Below are 21845 nucleotides of genomic sequence, written 5' to 3' on the forward strand. Positions count from 1 at the left end.
CAAGATTTCCTCTATGTAGTAATAGTTTTACAAATATTTATTTTCAAATTAGACTTATTGCTCATTCATAATGACCATTGTGTACAACTAATGGTTATGATCATTGCACTGTTGGAGTGACGACATTTTCTGTGTGTGTGTGTTTCAGGCTGCCAAGAACAACCATGTGTTGGTGGTGTATGAGATTGCCCTCAGCATGCAAAAGCTGGCTTCCAGGATGTATTTGGAGCTACACTTTTCTTCATGGGACCTGATCTTGGACATACTAAACAGCCTATTTGAACACACAGGTAAAGGATTTAATGCCTTGTTTAATAAAGCATATTAACTATTATGGTCATTGTGTGTTTGTTAAGTTAAAGCAGAACAAAGAGCAAATGGCATTCATAGTATATTTTATGTATGTTTAAATCTTTATTGATCATGAAAATTTGATGAATATATCATGCTAAGAAAAAAAGGTAGCAATTGAATCTAATTAATGTTATGCGTGTTCTCTTTTTTCATACCAATAGCTAGCAGGATATTAAGTTAGGGAAGGTATAAACCATTAGTTCCTACATTAGTGTGTTCTTGATTCATCTTGTCAGTGGTGATGGAGGATGGCACAGAGAAGCAGACAATACAGGGTCTGCTGAGGGAGATTCTGGATGCCATTGAGCAGCTTCATGACCTGCGCCAGTTTGGAGGTTCAGCCGAGAAGTTCTTTACCCTCATAGACAAGTATTCACATTTGCGGCCGGTCAGTGCTGCCTGCTTGATGCGTTGTGTGTTGCCTTGGTGGTGCCATTTCCTTAGAGCCAATTTTGCTTTATTTGTGTCTCCTTTTTAGTGATTTTTATTGTTTTTTGAGTATTGGTTTTTGCAATATTTACCTCTATAATGTTAAGAGCCAAGGTATCTTTTCGTTGTTTTGTTTTGAATAAGTATTACTTAATATTTTTACTGACTGTTGAAGGTAATAAAGGTGTTACATTTACTCAATATGTAATAATTTATCTTTAGGTAGATTGAGACATGAGAAGAATGTTATGTTACTTTATTACAAAAGAACAAGCTGAACGAACCCGACTGCATCATGTTCAGTTGTACTGCAGCTCATTGATTTTGCTGCAATTTTAGGAGTCCTCAGTGATGAGGCTTCTGGACCACCTGGCACTGCGAGTTGACCCACTGAGGCCACATTGGCTGGCTAATCTGGGCACGCTGCTCAATCAGTACTTCCGGCGGGATTCCCGGCCCAATGTCAGAACTAAAGCGCTGGCCATCCTGTCTGACGTGTATAACAGAAACAGGTTAGGGCATGTTTCATTGTGAGAGCAATCTTATAATGCTTGTAGTACTTTACCAAGGAGTACTTGTAATATTTGTTTTCATTTTGGCCTTGGTCATGTTTTGTTTGTTTTGCACCTCACACCATGATTACACAAGTTAATATTACAGGTCTACATATGGCATAGAGATGGTGAGGAATGTGATCACCATACAGATGGAGGGCATAGAGAAGGAGGAAGATGTTGGGGTGAGGACAGCAGCAGTCAACCTTTTGGTGCACATTGCGCTCACCCAAAAGTCTGAGGTGGTGCCGGACATCCTCAACCTTCTGGAGAATGTAAGGAATGTCTGTTTTTAAGTTGTGATTGGTCTTAAACCCTCATGTAAACCTGGAGCTGGTGGAATGATGAAAATCCTCTTTCTTGCCCCAGATTGTGATGGCTCCATACCAGGGGCGGAGTGGGACAGTGCAGGTGGTGCGGGAGAGTGAGGCTGCAGACACCATTGCTGCAGTGGCTGGCCTCATTCGCATCTTTAAGAAGAAGCTATGGACCCTGCCCTCATCCCATGCTATCCAGGCCTATGGCATCCTGATATCCTGTCTGGAGTGTCACTACCGAACTCAGTCCATTTTGGATGGTGTGCCTCGGGTCAGACAACAGGTAAGTGGCATGCCTTGGCTTCCCATTATTTTGTTTGTTTTTTGTTGATGACATCTCACAATACTTGCTAGATACAAAGGTTTTCATAGTCAAGTGATAGTTCCTGAAAAGAGGAAGTAGAGATGAGTGACTTTAACATCTTACTGGAGGAATATGTTAGTAGTTGGAAGGGAGGGGTGAGATTGTTTTACATTGTTTTGCTGCATCACCTCAAGTGGGTGAAGGAATTGCTCATATCCAACATTTAACAAAACTAATCAATGTGATTTAATTATTTTACAATGCCTTGTGGACTTCCAGATTTTTGAGATGTTGTTTGACATGCGGGCAAACAGCAAGTACCAACTAGGCTTTTCAAAAATGCCTGATCGGCCTGGGGAGCTTGAGAAGGATTCCATTGCTTCCTTAGTGCCGCCTTTCTCACCTTACATTGTGGTGGATCACAAGCATGGCCAGCGCCTCCACCTGACCCGGCAGAAAGACTCGGGAGAAGGGGAGGAGGAGGAGGAAGAAATAATGTTTGGCAAAGGTAGTGTTACTAGTATTTTGTCCTAGTATGATGTTTGTGGATGTGTTGTGATGGTAATAACATTTGTGTTTTGTGATGGTCGTGTGTTGTGTGGCATTCTGATTAACACAGGTGTCCCAGTGGCAAGAGTAGAGATGGGAAATGTTATAAAGTGACATGATTTTATATTATTAAGTGTTTATTGTTGCAGCAGACTTACTGGTCTTACCAATGTGTACTTCAGCTGTCAGGACTGGGTATCGTAGAGAGGATAAGGAGTATGTACAGGCAACTGAAGAGGAAACTTCAGCAGAGCACAAAGTGGAGATAACACATCTTTCCCTCACCCAGTCTGCCATGATTGTTATTGTTGCCATGAAGAAGGAGAAAGGTGGGTATACCTCCTTACACTATATATGATGTCTTTGATAATATTGGGTCTGAGTAATTTGTTATCATTGTTATCCTGAGATTAACAACACCTTTTTATACCAGGTTAACCTTCCCATAACATAGATAAGTAGAGACAAAAAGCACAAGCATACTTATGCACACATACACATGGACTTGGCTTTGTCTGATCAACACTAATTTTGATATATTCAGCTTAATGTTTAAGAAAAATGCATTATAATCTCTTAAGAGGAATACTTCTATGATACGATGTCTTTGTTCCCTCATTAGACTGGGAAGTGTTGCGCATGATTCTGGAGCGAGTGCCTCAGGTGCTGCAGAACAAGGCTCTCATTCTCTCCAGAGATGCAAATGACATTGACTACTTTGCTGCAACTTTGTGTTCCCTGGTGGGTGTCATATTCTGGCATTTTATTGTCTTACGTTTCTTCCTTTTCCATATACAGACATGTTATTTTTATATTATTTCTGATATTTCTCTCACTCTTGAATTGATTGCATTTTTTTAGATTATACTTTATGCAAGCAAATCTTTGTTTACAGTTGGAATTAAGACCATTGACCCATGAGCTGATAATAAGAATGCTATTGTTACCAGATTACAGAAAAGTCACTTGGGCTCCCTGAGTCTTTGCACAACACACCCACCAAGTTTACACGGTCAGACTTCCAGAGTTACGTGTTTCCGGTGCTAGCGTCTCTGGCTTCTTATCATATGCACATGGACCCAATTTTCCAGCAGAAGGTGGGATACTAGACTTTTCTTGTAGCAGTGATGGTTGGAAATTTTGTTACAAGGCTGTTATTTACTGGTTTATAGAGATTATTTTCACATAGGATAATTTTCCTTGTTTTTTTTTTTTTTTGCAAATAGAAAGGAAGCCTTGAAATGCATTTTGTTTATTTACCTACATAGAGAAATAGGGACAGGATAGCTACTTACAAATAAGTAAGGATGAATGTCTTTAATGAAAGATTCTTTTATGTTTCCAAAGACCAGATAAAAGTGTGTAAATAAGTTGTCGTAGTAGTAGAGGAAAACACAACACTGACATTGCAGGTGATCAAATGTCTTGAGATGGGTGTGGTGAGTCGGTGTGCTGGTCCTCTGTGTGTGAGTGCCCTCACTCTCTGTGTGCTGGAGATGAGAGACTCTATGATCAGGCTGCTGCGTGATGTTATGCTGAGCCTCTCCAAGATCACTGCCACCGTCCAAAATGCACAGCCCATCCTGGAGTTCATCTCGAGTGAGTTTAACGCTTTTTGTTGATGAGTGTGTAGCAAGTTAGTTTTCAAGAAATGCAGAATTACACAACTTATGTGCTGTGATATTGTGGAAGAATTGCACACTTAATTGGTTGTGAAACATTTTCACAGTGGTAAGATAAAATGAAAATAGCTTATTATTAGTTATAAACTTTCTTCACTCTCAGTGAGATAAAAACAAAAGTGTATTCAATTCCTACTGTGTATTGGTAAACTTGGTGTATTAAGAAGGATACATTGAGAAAACAATTGACATTCCTTCCTTGTGTAATAATCTTGTCCATTCACTTGTATATTGTAACTGAAGCCCAGGATATTTTATAACCTCATCACTGTTTGGCCATTGCTCAATAAGTTTCATTTAGCATAAACACTGGCCACTTCACACTACAGTGTTTATTTTTCTCCTTGTATCTCTCTTTTGTGCAATGCTTTCAGGGTGTTTTGATTAAAAAAATGATTGGAAATTATGAATATGTTGAAATGGAATAATTCAGGTAATGTGAATTGAAGTTGAAAATGTTTTCATCCCCTTTGTTCTAAGCTGCTTTTTATCTAGGAACCAGCATGATACCAATAATGAGAACTGTGGTATGTAACAAATTTTTCCTGAACAAGACAGTGTTATTAGATTATAAATACAGGAGAGAGTAGAGGTGGCAGGAATTACTTACTCAAACAGTAGACACAAGACAAGAGTAAAGCATGCATGCACATGGCCTCTGTTGTCTTATGTCTGCTATTTTGGATGAAAATTTGTTCACCGTTGTTGCTCTTTACCTGTCTAAAATATAATAGTACTATAGTTAATGTTTATTTTTTCATACTATTTTTTGTTTGTTTTCTTGAAAATTCATGAAAATTTTTACATTTTTTTTTCACATTCTGGTAGATGTAATCATTAGTACTTTATATATCCATAAGAAACTAAAGAGTTCTGAAAGCAAGGGAAAACTTATTTCTTCAGCTAAAGGTGTAAATGGCCAGCAGTGTTAAGTGATCTGCAGTGAGCTATTTTATTTACTATCACATTTATATGCATTGATTTTTTTTTCTTTTTTTTTCCAGCTTTCCTCCATCTGCCTAAGGTTTATGCCAGTTTTGTGTCAGAACAATACATGTCCATCTTTGCCATTGCCATCCCCTACACCAATCCCTTCAAGTTCAACCACTACATTGTATCGCTGGCTTACCACGTCATTGCCATGTGGTTCCTGAAGTGTCGTCTCCCATTCAGGCGTGCATTCGTCCAATTCATTACAAAGGTAGAGTACTTCACTTTGTGTATTATATTTCATTATAGGAATATGTTTATAAGACTTTATCTAGATAGAAATATTTACATGGAAATATATATATATTTTTATAACATTTGATTTTCAGACATATGCTAAACAACTCTGTAGTCATACATTTTTCCTTCAGCCATTATAGAATTTTGGCAAAATTTTCAGCATTTTTATTTGTTCCTCACACCTATTATATTTTCTGTTAAACATATTGCTATTTATCAATGACAGTTCTTTGCATTATGATTTTCTTTTTCCAGGAAAATAAATAGAATTGAATTTAGTTAATAAATGGGAGTAGGTGCAGTTTGAAGATGTGTGTTTGTTATCACAATAGAGTATCATGGCAATGTGGTAAGCTTTCAAAATCAAATTAGTTATTTTCGTTAGTGAAGAGACAAGATAATTGTTGCATTTGAAGTTTCCTAAGATTTATCTAAGTTTTGGAAGGTAAAGATAGAAATAAAGTTTTGGATTTATTAAGGTTTCAATTAGAATCTTTATATCATCAATGATGGTATTCATATTTTGGATTTATTGATTTATTGGTTATCAGTTATCAGGCAACAAATATATGTGTATTCTTCTTTGAATAAAGTTATAAACAGTTTTTAATATTGAGTTGTCCAATGCAGAACCTGAGCATAATTCTGTCCAACGAGGATGCCAACACACGGCGGCGGAGTGCCAGTGCCAGCACCGGCGAGCAGGTGAGAGCCTGGCTTTGATATTAGTGACTTGTTTAGTGGGCTTCATCCTTGTTTGGCCTGAGTGGTGATGCTGCCAGGCTTAGCAAGACTTGTTGATCATTGCCTCAACTACAAATATCCAGTACAAACAACTTTATTCTTTATTTTTGGCATTGTATACAACTGTGCTTGTTAGGAAGCATTATATGAATACATATCTGCTATATTTTATTTGTTTACAGTTATCTATTTGTTTTGCTTGATTATCTACATGCAGTTTTTAGTTTTTGTAACTTACCAACAATAGCATTCATAGATTAGTGATTTTATGATCAATATGTTATTGCCTTGGAGATATTTTGTTGATATTTGGTTATATTCAATATATTTCACTTCTGTTCAATTTTTTTTCTTCAATTGTGCAAGTTATTTTTGTGATTGCAACATTATCTTTTTTCCTTATTGTCATCCCTGTCTATTTGCCTTTGTTATGTTTATCATAGACAGACTACCTTGTCAACGCGGAGTAATGTAATGTAATGTTCTACCATATGATGTACTGTGACCGTGAGTATTACTCCGCCACCCCAAGGGACGCCGCATTCAGTCTGGTCCCAACACAGCTCGTGGACAGGCTCTAGCTCTGTTTGGCAATCCGCTTGCCTTCCTTCTTTGACTGGTCCTCCTGTCCTGCACAGCTAGTCTACCTCTACACTCTACTGTCTACAGTCACACTCCAGTGTGTAGACTGTAATTCTACATCATCACGTTCGCTACAAGCTTCATCTAGCCGCTCTGACTACAAGTCTCTCTCTGGCCGCTGGCTACTTCTCAAGCCTCCCTCACAGCTACTCGCTACCAAGCTATCATTTTGTATCCTACAATAAACACAGGAAAGTTTCCTCGGTGTTTCTCTTCAATCACACCAGAACATATTGATGGTGCCAGCGGTACCAGGAAATTGATGGTGGCAGCGGTGGGATCCACAGCCTGTGATCACTGCCACATGCAGCCTAGTAAGACGGCCATCAAAGTCCTGGTACCGTTAGCACCATCAATATGTTCTGGTGTGGTTGAAGAGAAACACTGAGGAAACTTCCCTGTGTTTATTGTAGTATACAAAATGTACTGGAGGCTTGGTAGCTTGGTAGCAAGTAGCCGTGAGGGAGGCTTGAGAAGTAGCCGGCGGCCAGAGAGACTTGTAGTCAGAGGGGCTAGATGAAGCTTGTAGTGAGCGTGATGATGTAGAATTACAGTCTACACACTGGAGTGTGACTGTAGACAGTAGACTGTAGAGATAGACTGGCCGTGCAGGACAGGAGGACCAGTCAAAGAAGGAAGGCAAGCGGATTGCCAAACGGAGCGGGAGCCTGTCCACAAGCTGTGTTGGGACCAGACTGAATGCGGCGTCCCGTGGGGTGGCGGAGTAATACTCACGGTCACAGTACATCATACGGTAGAACATTACATTACATTACTCCGCGTTAACAAGGTAGTCTGTCTATGATATGTTTTTAGAAGACAGTAGGCTAGTCACTGCGTAGCAGCATGTGCCAGGTGTCAGAATTTTGATTTTTTTTTTTTGCATTAGTTATGCTAAGTACCTGCTCCTGAATCATTATTCAAACAATTTTCAGGCTTTGCTCAATGCAAGAACGAGAATGACTCGCTCTCAGTCATTCTCCCACAAGCGCCTAGAAGAGCTAAAGAATGAGCCTCAGCCATCCCTGTGTGCTGTATGGAATATGTTATTTCTTATATACTATTGCTAGAGTTCCTTCATGCACTGCTCGGATGTTTGTTTTGTTTTCAATACATTTGTCTGCTTACACTGAATAAGTATGGAGGTTTTGGAAGACAATCATTCAGCAGCACAGGGATTATGTTAGTGCATGCGGGATAATTTTATGAATGCTTAAAGGAACAAGATATTTGGGGTGTGCATGCTCACTGCTTGTTAGATGTAGTTGTTCACAGTATGAATGGTCCAACTAACCTTGTCTTGTCATTGATGTATTGTTTACTATATGATATTTATTGCTATTAAATATACTCTATCCAGCTGTTTGTTTCATCCAGGCTCAGGGGAAGGGAGATGAGATGATGATTCAGTTTCACAATGATCTGCTGGAGACCATTGTTGACCTGATGGCCCGCTACACCTATGCCTCATGTGCTCCACTGCCCAAAAGGTGAGTGGAAAGGCTAGTTGTGTATAAATGGAGAAGTGAAGGGCAGGATTCACCAGTGTACATAGAGTTAGACTTAATGCAGTATGTTGTTCCATTGTTGTTATTTTCTGATAGTTTAAATTTGTGTATTATAAAGTGCATTCTTTCTTCTAATTTTTAACTGTTTGTTGAATGAATTGGCACTTTTACATTCCAGTGGTGATTTTTCTGTCATGGAAATGTTCTTGAACAAATTCCAATATGATGACTTTGTATATCAATAAGAGATAAATAGATAAAATAAAATATTAAGAATAAGAAATATTCAGAAATAATATAATGCAAGTCATTAAAGTTTGTATAATGAGTCAAGCATTTAACTGATTGGTTATTGTTGTCTGTCTATGTATGTACGTTGTGAGTGCGGTTTGTGGATGACTGTGAATAAACAAAGATTGTCAGTCTCATACTTGCTTTTGTAAGGGTAGATTCGCTTGTGTGGTTTCTTCAAGAGTGTTGATGTTTCCATTCCTAATACTTAATTTATTAGAAATTGTGAAAATTTATTCAGCTTCATTATGGTGGAAATAAAAAGTATACAGTGGAGACTCAATACTCGAACGTCTAAATAGTCGAACACAAAAGTTTGACTTGATACTCGAAAAAATACCTATTAGTCGAATGTCCGTCCATGTGGCTGTAAACAAAAAAAGGCCTCATCCTTCCTGCCGCCCCACGTGCCCCACCAGTTCACCACAGCCGGTTGATCCTTCGCTGTTGCAAAGATAACATTGTCCTGCTCTTTCATCCTTCCCACTGCCCCACTCACCCCACTGGTCCACCACAGCCAGTTGATCCTTTGCTGTCGTAAGAATAACATTGTCCTGTGCTTTCTCTCCGGATTTTTTTTTTTTATTTTTTTTTCTTTCCCATTTAGAAGCTTACAATGGCACTGAAGAGGCTTGTTAATGGTGAGAATAAGCCCACAAGAAAGAATGTAGTGACAACCATCGAAAGGAAAAAGGAGATTATTGATAAATACGAGAAAAAAGGAAGAATAACCGATCTTGCACCTGAGTACTGTATGGCTGAATTTACAGGAGCCACAATACTGAAGAAAACATAGCTCATTAAAAAGAGCTGATGTGGCTATTGGTGTGAAAAGGCAATTTAAGCAACCTGCAGCAGTGGAAGAAATGGAAAAATTGTTGATTGGATAAACCAAAGGCAGATGGCTGGTGATTCTTTGTCAGAGGGCATAATTTGTGCGAAGGCTAGGCTGCTGCATCGTGATCTTTTTATCTGATACTACATCTGACTCCAATGATGATTTTAAAGCAAGTAAAGGGTGGTTTGTGAATTTCAAGAAAAGAACTGGAATTCATTCTGTTGTGACGCACGGCGAGCCTGCAAGTACTGACAGAGTTGCTGCTGAGTAATTTGTGCCTAAATTTAAGAAATTTGTGGATAAGGAGTGCTTAAGCCCACAACAGATCTTTAATTGTGATAAAACTGGCCTGTTAAAAAAAAAAAAAATACCAAACATGATGTATATATATATAACAAAGGAAGAGAAGTGTTTGCCAGGACACAAGCCCATGAAAGACATGCCAACCCTGCTTCTCTGTGCCAATGCTAGCAGCGACTGCAAAATTAAACTGCTGCTTTTTTTTAAACTTGGGTTTGACAATGGCTGGAATGCATTACCTGATTTATAGGTATCAATAGTCAAACTTTTTTATACTTGAACGGCCATTTGGAACAAATTAAGTTCGAGTATTGAGTCTCCAGTGTACATATAGATATCTTTTGGGCTTAATTTTGATTGTAATGTATTTGCTTGTTGGCTGATATCTATTTGTCTTTTAAAACTATTACTTAATTATTTTTTTGGCTACACTGATAGACTACAATAGTGAAAACTTCCAAATTAAACCTGATTGAGCTTTTATGATTACCATATTTTATGGCTTACAAGACGCAATTTTTTTCCTAAAAATACCCTGAAAAATACTAGTGCGTCTTCCAAGACGAATGTTGTATTGTAAGGCAACACCCAGCCTCAAGTAAGCTTGGACACTTGACTGATAGCGACCTGGATATGTATGCTAAGTCATTACATTATGATGTTAGCTTAAGTACTATTTAATTCAGCCTTTTATATTATGTAAACTCAGTACTTAGCTGTTACAAGTATTTCCAATACCATAATCCTTCCTGGAGCCTACTCGGTGTGTGGAGAAAACGGGCCGCTCCCTCGTCTCTTAGCAACGCATACAAACGCACACACATGCCAGGTGCCTTTATACCTTTATTAATAGAACACCCAAATGGCTTACTCATTCAAGCAAGAGTCAAAACTCCACTTGTGAATTATATTCACATTGATAAAGCCTATGAAGCATGATTGCAAAATAAAATAAATATGAACTGTAGCACTGACGTGTTCGGTTTCGGCGATCGGACAAGTGATTCCGTAATGTAAAACAATACGTCCAATACATGCTGTCGCCTACCACTAAAACAAGAAGAGATGGACTGCTTCACTGTGTGTGCGTATTTACCTATGGTATTTTATTGACGTAGTTGTAAATTTGTGGTGAGTGCTCCAGCAAATTTGTAATGAGTGGTGAAACAATAGTGTCTTGCAGACTCCTTGCTTCTGATGTTTTTGTGTTCAGTGGTCGGGTATATGGTGAATGTGTTCTCGTATATGAGAATGACTTTTTTTTCTTAGAAATTTCTTTCAAATATTAGGGTGCGTCTTGCAAGCCGTAAAATACGGTAATTATTACTTTGTAATTATTTCTTTGCTACGAGTCAAAACACCTCCATACAATTTCTTTGAATACTCTCCAGCAAAGGTTGTGTGTTAAATAGAATTCTTATTGACACCTAAAACAGGAAAGAGTTAACTGCTGCCAACATTTTTCTAGTGGGATAGAGATAGGGATAATCAACATTATGTTCTCAGATTTTACATCAGTATTAGTCTGCCTCAAAATGGTATATAAATTAACAGGTTGTGAAGTATTTCTTGTGCAGACTATTTGATGATGAAAGTAAGTGAAAATATTGACTCTCAGGAGCTCTGTGGCTAAGATGTTGATTGAAGGTGGCCAGGAACAGACATGGATTCTGGGGAACAAGATCATCACTGTGACAACCTCCGGCTGTGGCCAGCGACCCATGAGGAATGGCTTGTGTGACAAATGCATTCAGCTTTGCCGGAAAGAAAACAGTGAGCACAGTCTAGGATACAGGTTTTTGAGGATGTTTATTTAATCTGAATGCACTTGTGTTGTAAGTGGGTGATGTGAGTTAGTATTAAATTTTGCATTTAATAAAGTAGATCAATTTTTGTTTTTGATAGTTTAATTTTTAATTAATAGTCTCTATTAAATATACTATTTTTATTATCAAAAATTTTTAACATAAAACATGCAAATGTGCATGAATTTTAAGAATAAGATTAAAAATTAATTTGGTCTAATTACAAAATGTACAAGTTTAAAGTTCAGTAAGAAAATCAAACATTTAGGTGTGAAATGAGCCATAGTAATATTACATACACAGATACAGCACCACCTGAGTCCAGCACCCCGAACCCCAACACAGCCAGCCGCCGCCGCCACCGCTCGGAGCTGCACCGCACCATCTCCCACGAGGTGAGAGTGAGAGTTCCTGTGCTGACGCTTACTGAACACATGCGCTTTGTTATATAACTTCCAAATCTTGACTTATAGAGGGCATCAAATTAGCATACATTATCTGCCATGTTTCAGGCAAAGTACAAGCCACAAAGTAAAGACGACTTGCACATGAGAAGTATTATCCGAGATCTTGGGGACGGTATTACTCCGCTTGACCAAGGTGAGACTTTTCTTTAGAAATGTAAACATTGCTCCAGCTTTTGAGGGACCAGCTGTTTCTATTTGTATGTATTTCATAGACACAGTAATCATCTTCTTTCATTGGTATTCAAATTTATATATAGACATGTGAAGGTTTCTCATTTTTTACATGTGTAGTTGTTTTACAGCATTATATATATTATGGTGGTCTAACAAAGTACTTGGTGTTGACAGACCCTGCAGCTTCATGGTCCAGTGGAGGCTTTGGGGAAGCTGTACCCAAAGAGCCTTCCAGTGAACCCCGGGTCCCCTCAGGTTCTGTTACTGGTGCTGCCTCTGCTACTGCCTCAGCCTGTGCTGCTGCTATTGCTGCTGCTGCTGCCGCTGAAGAGGAGCGGCGGCCACGGCTGTGTGCCTGTTGGTGTATGGGATGGGCAGAAATACATGTCAGGCAACCCACTGGTTAGTTCCATTTAGATGTACTGTCCTTGTCTTGTGCAATTATTTTTTTTTCTTGTTAACCTCTTCAGTACCTTGATGTACTTTCATGTTCATTCTGTTTAGTTTTTGATGATTTTGCACAGCTTGAGAAACTTATGTGGGGATTGAAATAGTGAAGACTCTGGCCATTAATCTTCTGAGCTCCATAGATCCTTCCTAGTGTTAATAAAATTGTCTAATCGTAGACAAAACTCATGATAGAAATGCGTCCCAGTACTGAAGGGGTTAATGTATCACTTGTAAATGGGAAGACAGATTACCACACACACATTCACACATACACATACACATACACATACACAAGATCTGGAAATGAAGTCAAAAGTGGAGATTAGAGTTTAATATTAGGAAATACCATGTAATGGAAATGGGTAAAAGCAATAGAAGACCTATGTGGAATATAAAATAGGAGAAAAGACTATAATAAAAAGAAGTTAAGAGAAAGACCTGGGAATGATTATATAAGATACCTTGACTTCAGAAAGACACATAAATGGACTCTTTGCGTCAACATACAAGACACTAACATCAGGAGGGCGTTCAATTGTATGGATAATAGTATAATGAAAAGATCATAACCACAATGATAAGACTAGAATATGCAGCAGTGGTATGGTCACCATACAGGCAGAAAGACATCAAGAAAATAGAAAGAATCCAAAGGATTCGATTCCCCAGCCGGGGGGAGATATTTGGGTGTGTCTCCTTTCACGTGTAGCCCCTGTTCACCTAGCAGTGAGTAGGTACGGAATGTAAATCGAGGAGTTGTGACCTTGTTGTCCCGGTGTGTGGTGTGTGCCTGGTCTCAGCCCTATCCGAAGATCGGAAATAATGAGCTCTGAGCTCGTTCCATAGGGTAACGTCTGGCTGTCTCGTCAGAGACTGCAGCAGATGAAACAGTGACACACACACACACACACACACACACACACACACACACACACACACACACACACACACACACACACACACACACACACACACACACACACACACACACACATCAAAACCAGAGAGGACTGTCTGTTGTTGCAGTTAGATGTAAACAAGATCTATGAGTGAAGCAGGAAGTGGAAATTGGAGTTTAATGCCAAGAAATGTCACATAATGGAATTAGGAAAAAGTAAAAGAAGACTGGTATGGAACTATTTGATGGGAGAGGAACAAATAATGAAGATTTAAGAGGAAAAAGATCTCGGAGTGCTCATACAGGAAAATCTGAGCCCCGAAAAACACATAAGCAAGATATTTGGACTATTATATAAAATGTTGACTAATATAAGTGTGGTGTTTCAATACATGGGCAATGATATGATGAAAAAAATCATCAGAAGCATGACACATCCAAGGCTGGAATATGCAGCAGTGGTGTGGTGTCTGAGCTCTAAAAATGATATAAGAAAATTGGAAAGGATACAGAAGATTCCTACAAAGATGGTGCCAGAATTAAAGGACCTATTATATGAAAAACGACTGAAGGAAATGGGACTGCCGATCTTACAAGATAGAAGAGAACGTGGGGACCTAATAACAATGTACAAGATAGTCAATGGCATTGAAAAGATAGACAAACAAGACCTGGTGCTGTTGACAGAAGAAGATGGAAGGCCAAGAGGACATGAAAAGATCAGGATGAGGCAGTGTGTGAAGGATATTGGAGAATATAGTTTTCCACATAGAACAGTGGAAAAGTGGAATCCATTGGATAATGAAGTTGTTACAGCACATAATGTGCATAACTTTAAGGAAAAAGTAGATACATGGAGATATGGGAGACAGGACACTTTGAGCTCTGCTCAAATCCTGTACAATACAACTAGATAAATACAACTAGGTAAATACACACACACACACACACACACACACACACACACACACACACACACACACACACACACACACACACACACACACACACACACACACACACACACACACACACACACACACACACACACACACACACACACACACACACACACACACACACACACACACACACACACACACACACACACACACACACACACACACACACACACACACACACACACACACACACACACACACACACACACACACACACACACACACACACACACACACACTTTCATGATCCATCCTTTGCAGGCAACATGTCCTGGATGATGAGGATTCAGAATGAGCAACAGCTGCTGCCACTTGGGATGGATGAGCTGCCTCTCTTTGACCTCAGTTCCTTGTTCTCTCCAACATCCTCCAGCCCCAGTCAAGGCAGCTCTGTCTCTGCTTATTCTCGGCGGAAAATTGGTGGCTTTCCTATGGAAGATCAGAAAAATGAAGTAAATATGGACATGCCTAAATTTGGACTATCTGTTAGAAATTAAGAATATCATAACCTGAGCCTATTACAAATTATTTTCGTGTCTCTTACTTTCCCTTAAAATTGTAAAGTTAATTATGATCATGACAATTTTTTTGTTGTGTAAACTATTTTTATGATTGATAGGGTCTTGGTAAAGAGAAGTACCAATTAAAGGAGAAAAGATTATGTATTGGAAAAATGAACACTGACATACCTGTTAACTTTGAACTATTCTCATAGTACAAGTATCCTTTGAGGAAAATGACTTTTCTTAATTAAGAGTTATAGTCTTACACTCAAGGCTTAGGCTTATGACATTTTTTACATTTTCTTATCAGGAGCTTCTAAGTCAGAATTTTGAAGAGCTCAGACCACGTGCCTTCTCTGGAGGTTCAGACAAGACGCAAGATTCTGATCCGGGTTCACAGAAGGACTTGAGTGGTTACAGCAGTGGGGCTCTTTCTCATAACTCTTCAGATCCCAAAATCAACACCATTGATGCTGGGGATGACACACGGGAAAGTTCTCCAATCATCAACACTGCAACTACCACTTCAGGTACTGGAATTTATCTCTGTCTCTCTCCCTCTCAAACATAAGTAAAGTCATACCTGTTAAAATGGGAAGGAAAAGTTGAAAGGTAACCAAACATACTTGTACTGTATTAGAGGATGCTCCATGAAATTGTATTTATTTCCTCATAAATTAATTTTTTAAAAGAAAGTGAGATTGTTTCGTTACTTGTGACTTTTACCTTATAGAAAATTATAATTTTCTTGTGTTTCTACAATTGTATCAACTTGATGAAATATTTGCTGTAAAACTATCAAAGGATACATACCCTAATTTAACAAACTTGGTCTCACATCACTTGTGTGCAGTTTGGATATTGTTTGTCAGACAGAGTTGTAACATTTTTTTTTTCTTTCCCTCCAAGATTGTTATCATATGTTTTTCTTTGGATTACTCATTCACTCAGGTGAGAACTTGGAGGATCCACGAGTTCCAGTCCAACGGTGTCACTCTAGTCCAGAGATGAGTGAGGGTGTGGTAGTAGGTGGGGAGGAGTCCTCTCTGTCCTGTGAGGACAGACCTCCAGCCTCCCCCAGTCCTGCTTCTCCTATGCCTGAAATGTCTCCTTCTCCACCAGCATTAAACCGAGCCAAGCTGTCCCCAAGGTTGGTGGAGTGAATGATGTATGTAATGTTTTTTTTTTTTTTTTTAATTTAAACTAACATACAAAGGCTTAAAGCAACACATTTTATTGGTTGCTATTTGAAAAGCCTTAGATGTGAAACATAAATATACATGAATGAAAGTTTTATACATATAGCTTATTCTACTTAATTAACACAGCGCTAGAGTGGGAGTTTGTGTTTTTCGCCACCTGTGGGCAGCCACTTTCACTTGCTGTAGTGTCATTGTTTGTGTGTCACTTGTCGCTGCTGTGAACACGTTCCACAGTCTGGCTGTTCTGGCGGTGTAAGATCGCTGGTGCTGCTGCGAGTGTGATTGAGGCACGTGCACCAGCATGTCACTGGAGGTGGTTGCCCTGGACTCCCTCTGGACAGCTCGTGCTGGGAGCCTCAGTGAGCTGAGGTGAGGTACCTCCGACATTCGGGCCTTGTGCTGAACCACCAGAGCCGACACGTCCTGCCGATGCTCCAACAACGTGACTCCTGTCTGCTCCTCCTGCTGCTGCTGCTGTGTGGCCATTCCCACCAGCCGCAGGGCACGGCGCTGTACGGCGTCCAGTCTCTGCAGGTGAGTGGCGGCACTTGACATCCAGGACAGGGCACCGTACTCCATACAAGGCCGTATCTGAGCCTTGTAGAGTGTAAGGATGCCCCGGGAGTCAAGGCTTCCCGCCATCCGACGCAGGGCAGAGACACGCAGGGACGCCTGGTGGGCCACAGCAGCGACATGGCGGTCGAAGCGCAGGCCACAGTCCACTGTCACTCCCAGCAACTTGATGGATTCCTGGAGGGGAAGAATCTGTCCTCCAAGGCATAAACATCCTGAGACGGCCAGGGAGACAGCTGGGGACCGTGAGATAACCATGGCCTGCGTCTTCTCTAGAGCGAAGTCTACTTGCCACGTCTCTCCCCACTCCGTCACCGTCCTGAGCTGCCTGTTTATCTCTCTGACAGCTCGCTGACTGTCTGAGCAGCAGTAGGAGCAGGAGAAACTGCAGTCGTTGGTATACGCAATGATCGATGCTATTTGCTGCAGGAGGTCGTCTATATATATATATATTCCACAGGATAGGGCCTAACACTGATCCTTGTGGAACTGAGGCCTGTATCGGTGACGGCTGGGATATCTGCCCGTTGATGACTACTCTGAGGGTTCTCCCTTGCAGGTAGTCCTCGAGTAGCGCAAGGAGGTTGCCCTGGATACCCTTGGCGCGCAGCTTTTGCACAAGCCCCGAGTGCCAGACCCTATCAAAAGCCCCAGCAATGTCCAGGGCCACCACAAGGGTATCCAGGCCTTCATCCAGAGCATCCTGCCAGCCCTGAGAGAGGAGGGTGAGGAGGTCCGCTGTTGAGCGGCCAGGCCGGAATCCAAACTGCCTGTCTGAGAGGAGGCGGTGTTCACTCAGGTGCTGACATATGACACCTGCCACCACCTGCTCCAGCAACTTGCCCACCACGGAGAGCAGCGAGATGGGTCTGTAGTTGCTGGGCTCAGACTTCGAGTTCTTTTTGTGCACTGGCACCACCCTTGCCTCCTTCCATATAGAGGGCCATCTGTTTTCCCTCAGGCAGGATTCAAACACGCTGGTGAGGGGACCTGACAGCTCGCTGGTGCAGCGTTTGAGGAGCCGAGGGCTAACGTCGTCCGGGCCGGTGGCTTTGCTCTCCTCTACCTCCCTCAACAGCTGCTCAACTTTTCCTGGCATCACGTGGACATCAGTGACAGCGCAGTCTGTTTCCTGGGGGAGGTGAGGTGGGCGTCTACCCATATCAGCGACTGTCATTTTTTCGGCAAAGAACTCAGCAAGTAGAGAAGCCTTGTCCTCACTGCTGGTGGCTGTTGTGCCATCTGACCTGGTGAGAGGAGGTATGGCGTCGCGGTGGCCCATCCCTTGCTGCTCCTTGACGAGCCTCCACCAGGTCTTGTGGCCGACTCCTGAGCCACAGAGTTTTCGCCTCAGGTCTTCTTGCTGCTGTCGCCTTGCCCACCTGCAGGTAGCTGTCACCCTCCTATACACTGTGCGATGGTGAACCCAGTTATGGCGAGTTGGACGACACTTGTACCTCACCCAGGCTGCGTGCTTGGCCTCAGCGGTAGTTTGGCATCGGTAACCAAACCAGGCAGGGTCACCAGGCCTGGCAAGGTACATCCTGCTAGAGACGTGCTGCTACTGGAAAGCAAGGAGCTTGGTGGTGAGGGCACGAGCCTTTTCCTCCGCATTGCCTCTCAGCAGGGCGTCCCAGTCTGTGTGTGCGATGCTGTTTCTCAGGGCTGCCCAGTCAGCTCGCTCCCACAGCCAGATAGTGCGCGGGGTGGCAGCCTCCCTCGCCATGCTCAGCTTGACGCATGTCAGCATGGCGTGGTGATCGGAGGTGCCCACCATCCCCAGCTATTGGCACAGGTTGCTGGAGTCGGGGAGATCTGTCAGCACAGGATCCAGTGAGCCTCCCCTCTCATGTGTAGGGAAGGTCACGTGGTTAGCTAGACCCTGCACCGTTAACAGGCTGGTGAATGCGTCCTGCTCCAGGTGGTGATTTAAATCCCCCAGGATCATGACATGTGAACACCTGTGCTGCTGTAGCAGAGTGTCCACTTTCTCCGTTAGAAGGTCCAGTGCCGAACGTCCTTGCCTGGGGGGGCGATACATGACACACAAGAGGAGTCCTGTGTTGTCACTTAGCACCACTCTGAAAAATATTGCCTCCATCCCTTGAGGCAGCATTATGTCTATTAACTTTGGAGGCCGTGTTTAAAGCAGGCAGCCACGCCTCCGCCCACTCTCTGCTCACGGTCCTTCCTTACCCACTTTGTGTAGCCCGGGATGTTGCCAAATGTCGGTTCGACCTCACCATTAAGCCACGTTTCCGTGACGGCAACAATGTCCGCTTGATGTCGGAGGACAAAGTTGTGAGTGAGGTCACCAAGATTTGTGCGGAGGCCCCTCACGTTGGCCGACACGACAGTCAGGTGTTGGCTGAGGTGGTTAATCCTCTGCTTTCCCCTGGTGCTGGCTTGACGGTGAGCTACATGGGCGTGGGGTGGCGCGTTGTTTGATTGAAATGGTCTCTTTGGGCAAATTTCTCTCTCTCTCTCTCTCTCTCTCTCTCTCTCTCTCTCTCTCTCTCTCTCTCTCTCTCTCTCTCTCTCTCTCTCTCTCTCTCTCTCTCTCTCTCTCTCTCTCTCTCTCTCTCTGACACACACACACCACTCAATAATTATTATATTTAAGAGTAATGTCAGTGTGTTTTATGTTTCAGGTTTGAGAATGTGATAGATGGTAACACTGGCTCAAGCTCACCTCCACCTGTTGCCTCCTCCAGAGTGCGCCACACTTCAGCTCTTCAAATGGTAGGTCACCACAGAAGGCACCACACTTGTGTAAAGCGTGGCAATGAGGAGCAACACAAAAAGGCTACTCCTGATACCTCACTCCTGTAACTTACATGCATACATATACCAAGACATTCACACTCATTCACATTGCTCTCAATTTGATAAAAGAAAAGATAAATAAAGTAAAATAATAAATAAGTAAATGATAGTTGCTTTGAAGTTATACATGAAACACAGACAAAGTAAAGTATCTGAACTTAATTATATGATAGCCAAGTGGCGGCAGCAACAGCAGCATCTCGTCTGGTGGTGGCCAAGCCTGTTCTAATGCAGAGGGTGAGGATAGCGGGTCGCCTCGTCCTCTGCGCCGGGATAGGGTGCACACCATCTCTGACATGAATCCAGCCTCTAGGAAGCTGCACCTCAAATCTGCTGCAGCTGCCAAGAAGAACTCCATGAAGGATGTCAAGCCTGGCATCTCCCCCAGGTGAACCAGCCACTTTATGTCATGTACCCACATGTTTAACCTGTATAGTGTTTAGTACTTAGTGCATATTTGATTTTTTACTGGCTTCCTTAGTGTTAACAATTGGAATGTTTCAAAGTGTTACAAATATATGAAAGCTACACAAACTAGTTTCTAATGTGCTGTTTCAACTGAACATTACAGAATTTGATCATGTAGATAATAATGGCATAATTCAGAGAAATACTTGACTAAGGATGGTTTTCCTTGCAGCTTTGTGTTCCTGCAGCTGTATTACCTAGGCAAGCTTGGTGGAAACAACATTGAGAAGCCAGTGCTGCTGCCCACCCACCTTCCAGAGATGCAGCGAGCCATGCGGGTATTGGATCTGATCCGCCCACAGGAGACACACAAAATTGGAGTATTGTACGTTGGGCGGGGACAGCACACAGAGCAGGAGATACTCAGAAATTCCTTTGGATCCTTGAGATATATGCTTTTCCTGCAGGTGAGGAAAGTTTGACAGGCTACAGTCATGTGTTAGTATGTCTCCATTTCTTGCCCTTGAACTTCATAGTTTAATTTTGTAGCAGTTTTCATGATGCAAGTTTTAGTTATTTTTCAAGCTGGACTATCAATCTCATTGTGATGTGCATCCAGGGTCTGGGATCTGTGCTGGAGCTGAGTGCTGTATCTGAGGACGAGGTGTTCTTGGGTGGCCTTGATGCCAAGGGCAGCGATGGGAAACATGTTTGCATTTGGCATGATGATGTCATGCAGGTATGTGTGTGTAGCTATGTGCATATGCTACAATAATGCTTGTTATTACAACAGACTTGAAAGTTCATAGAGAATAGTTATGTCTCAAGTCATGTCAGCTTGCAGCCAAGTTTATGTATAATAACTGATTTCCTGCATCCTCAGGTTGTGTTTCATGTAGCTACCATGATGCCCACTAAAGAATCGGATCCAAACTGTAATGGCAAGAAGCGTCACATTGGCAACAACTATGTCACCATAGTATATAATGAGAGTGGTCAACCATACAGCATCAACACTATAAAGGTGGGGTAAAATGATGACTAACTTGTATTGTCATCATCATGAAGTAGAAGTTAGGAGTTTACAAGAAAATCCTGCACAGGGACTTCTCAATTTATGTGTGTTTAGAATATGTGATTTTGGAATAGCACAAGGGAAGAAAGCTAATCAAATTTTCTTGTAACAGATTATTTAGAATAACACCCATGTCAAGAAAATCAAGTTGTGTGGCTTATTTAGTTCCATGATGTGGCCACCAGGTGTTCCCCATGTTAACACTCTGTCCCTTTGTGTGGTGTTTCAAGCTCATTGTCAGTACAGTTTACTTCACTAATTATATTAACTTTATGTAATTTTTACAAAACATTATATCTTCAGGAACATATCCCTTGCATAATGCAAGAAATCTCTGAATGTGTTTTTTTCAAAGAATTATGAAGCAAGCCAAGCAGAATATGAGTGTACAATTTGTTTGTTTTTTGTTTTTGTTATTGCAATCTTAAATTGGTTGAGTTGTGTTCCAATGTTACAATTTTTTCCATACTCCCATCTGGAAAACAGCACTGGGATGGTAGGAACAATACTGTCTCTATATATATTACTGTATTGTACTGTGTTGGGGCTTCCAAATTGCCTTTCATTAGTTATAATCATTTCATTAATATTGAAGCCCTCTATTCTCCTAAGGATGCATCTACACAGTTGAACACTGTCCATCAGACAAAAACTGTTACCATATCTAAGGGGAAGCAGGATGATGTCATAATTGTTGAAATGAGGAAAGTTGATATGACAACAAACAATGGTACCAGATGTTGTATACTGTTGTTTCTAC

General features: G+C 41.4%; 1 protein-coding gene across 9 annotated transcripts in view; it reads left to right on the top strand.

Moving 5' to 3' along the window:
- LOC123506510 (tuberin-like) overlaps positions 1-21845 on the top strand; it is a 30068-nt gene that overhangs the window by 6561 nt on the left and 1662 nt on the right. For 3 of the 9 annotated variants that reach the window (XM_045258647.1, XM_045258646.1, XM_045258641.1), the window contains exons 7-32: positions 149-290; positions 591-742; positions 1123-1295; positions 1444-1612; positions 1707-1937; positions 2238-2466; positions 2657-2836; positions 3130-3248; positions 3458-3604; positions 3920-4106; positions 5194-5390; positions 6050-6124; positions 7741-7839; positions 8183-8295; positions 11361-11515; positions 11851-11942; positions 12060-12147; positions 12363-12590; positions 14760-14950; positions 15312-15531; positions 15953-16151; positions 19428-19518; positions 19776-19990; positions 20243-20477; positions 20630-20749; positions 20894-21034. In XM_045258647.1, coding sequence (XP_045114582.1) covers positions 149-290; positions 591-742; positions 1123-1295; positions 1444-1612; positions 1707-1937; positions 2238-2466; positions 2657-2836; positions 3130-3248; positions 3458-3604; positions 3920-4106; positions 5194-5390; positions 6050-6124; positions 7741-7839; positions 8183-8295; positions 11361-11515; positions 11851-11942; positions 12060-12147; positions 12363-12590; positions 14760-14950; positions 15312-15531; positions 15953-16151; positions 19428-19518; positions 19776-19990; positions 20243-20477; positions 20630-20749; positions 20894-21034 — 4188 coding nt within the window. The remainder of the gene's footprint in view (positions 1-148; positions 291-590; positions 743-1122; positions 1296-1443; positions 1613-1706; positions 1938-2237; positions 2467-2656; positions 2837-3129; positions 3249-3457; positions 3605-3919; positions 4107-5193; positions 5391-6049; positions 6125-7740; positions 7840-8182; positions 8296-11360; positions 11516-11850; positions 11943-12059; positions 12148-12362; positions 12591-14759; positions 14951-15311; positions 15532-15952; positions 16152-19427; positions 19519-19775; positions 19991-20242; positions 20478-20629; positions 20750-20893; positions 21035-21845) is intronic. The other 6 variants (XM_045258648.1, XM_045258643.1, XM_045258649.1 and 3 more) reach the window with 4 other exon arrangements.

This window comes from Portunus trituberculatus, chromosome 20, assembly GCF_017591435.1.
Source record: "Portunus trituberculatus isolate SZX2019 chromosome 20, ASM1759143v1, whole genome shotgun sequence".
In the NCBI taxonomy this organism is placed as follows: domain Eukaryota; kingdom Metazoa; phylum Arthropoda; class Malacostraca; order Decapoda; family Portunidae; genus Portunus; species Portunus trituberculatus.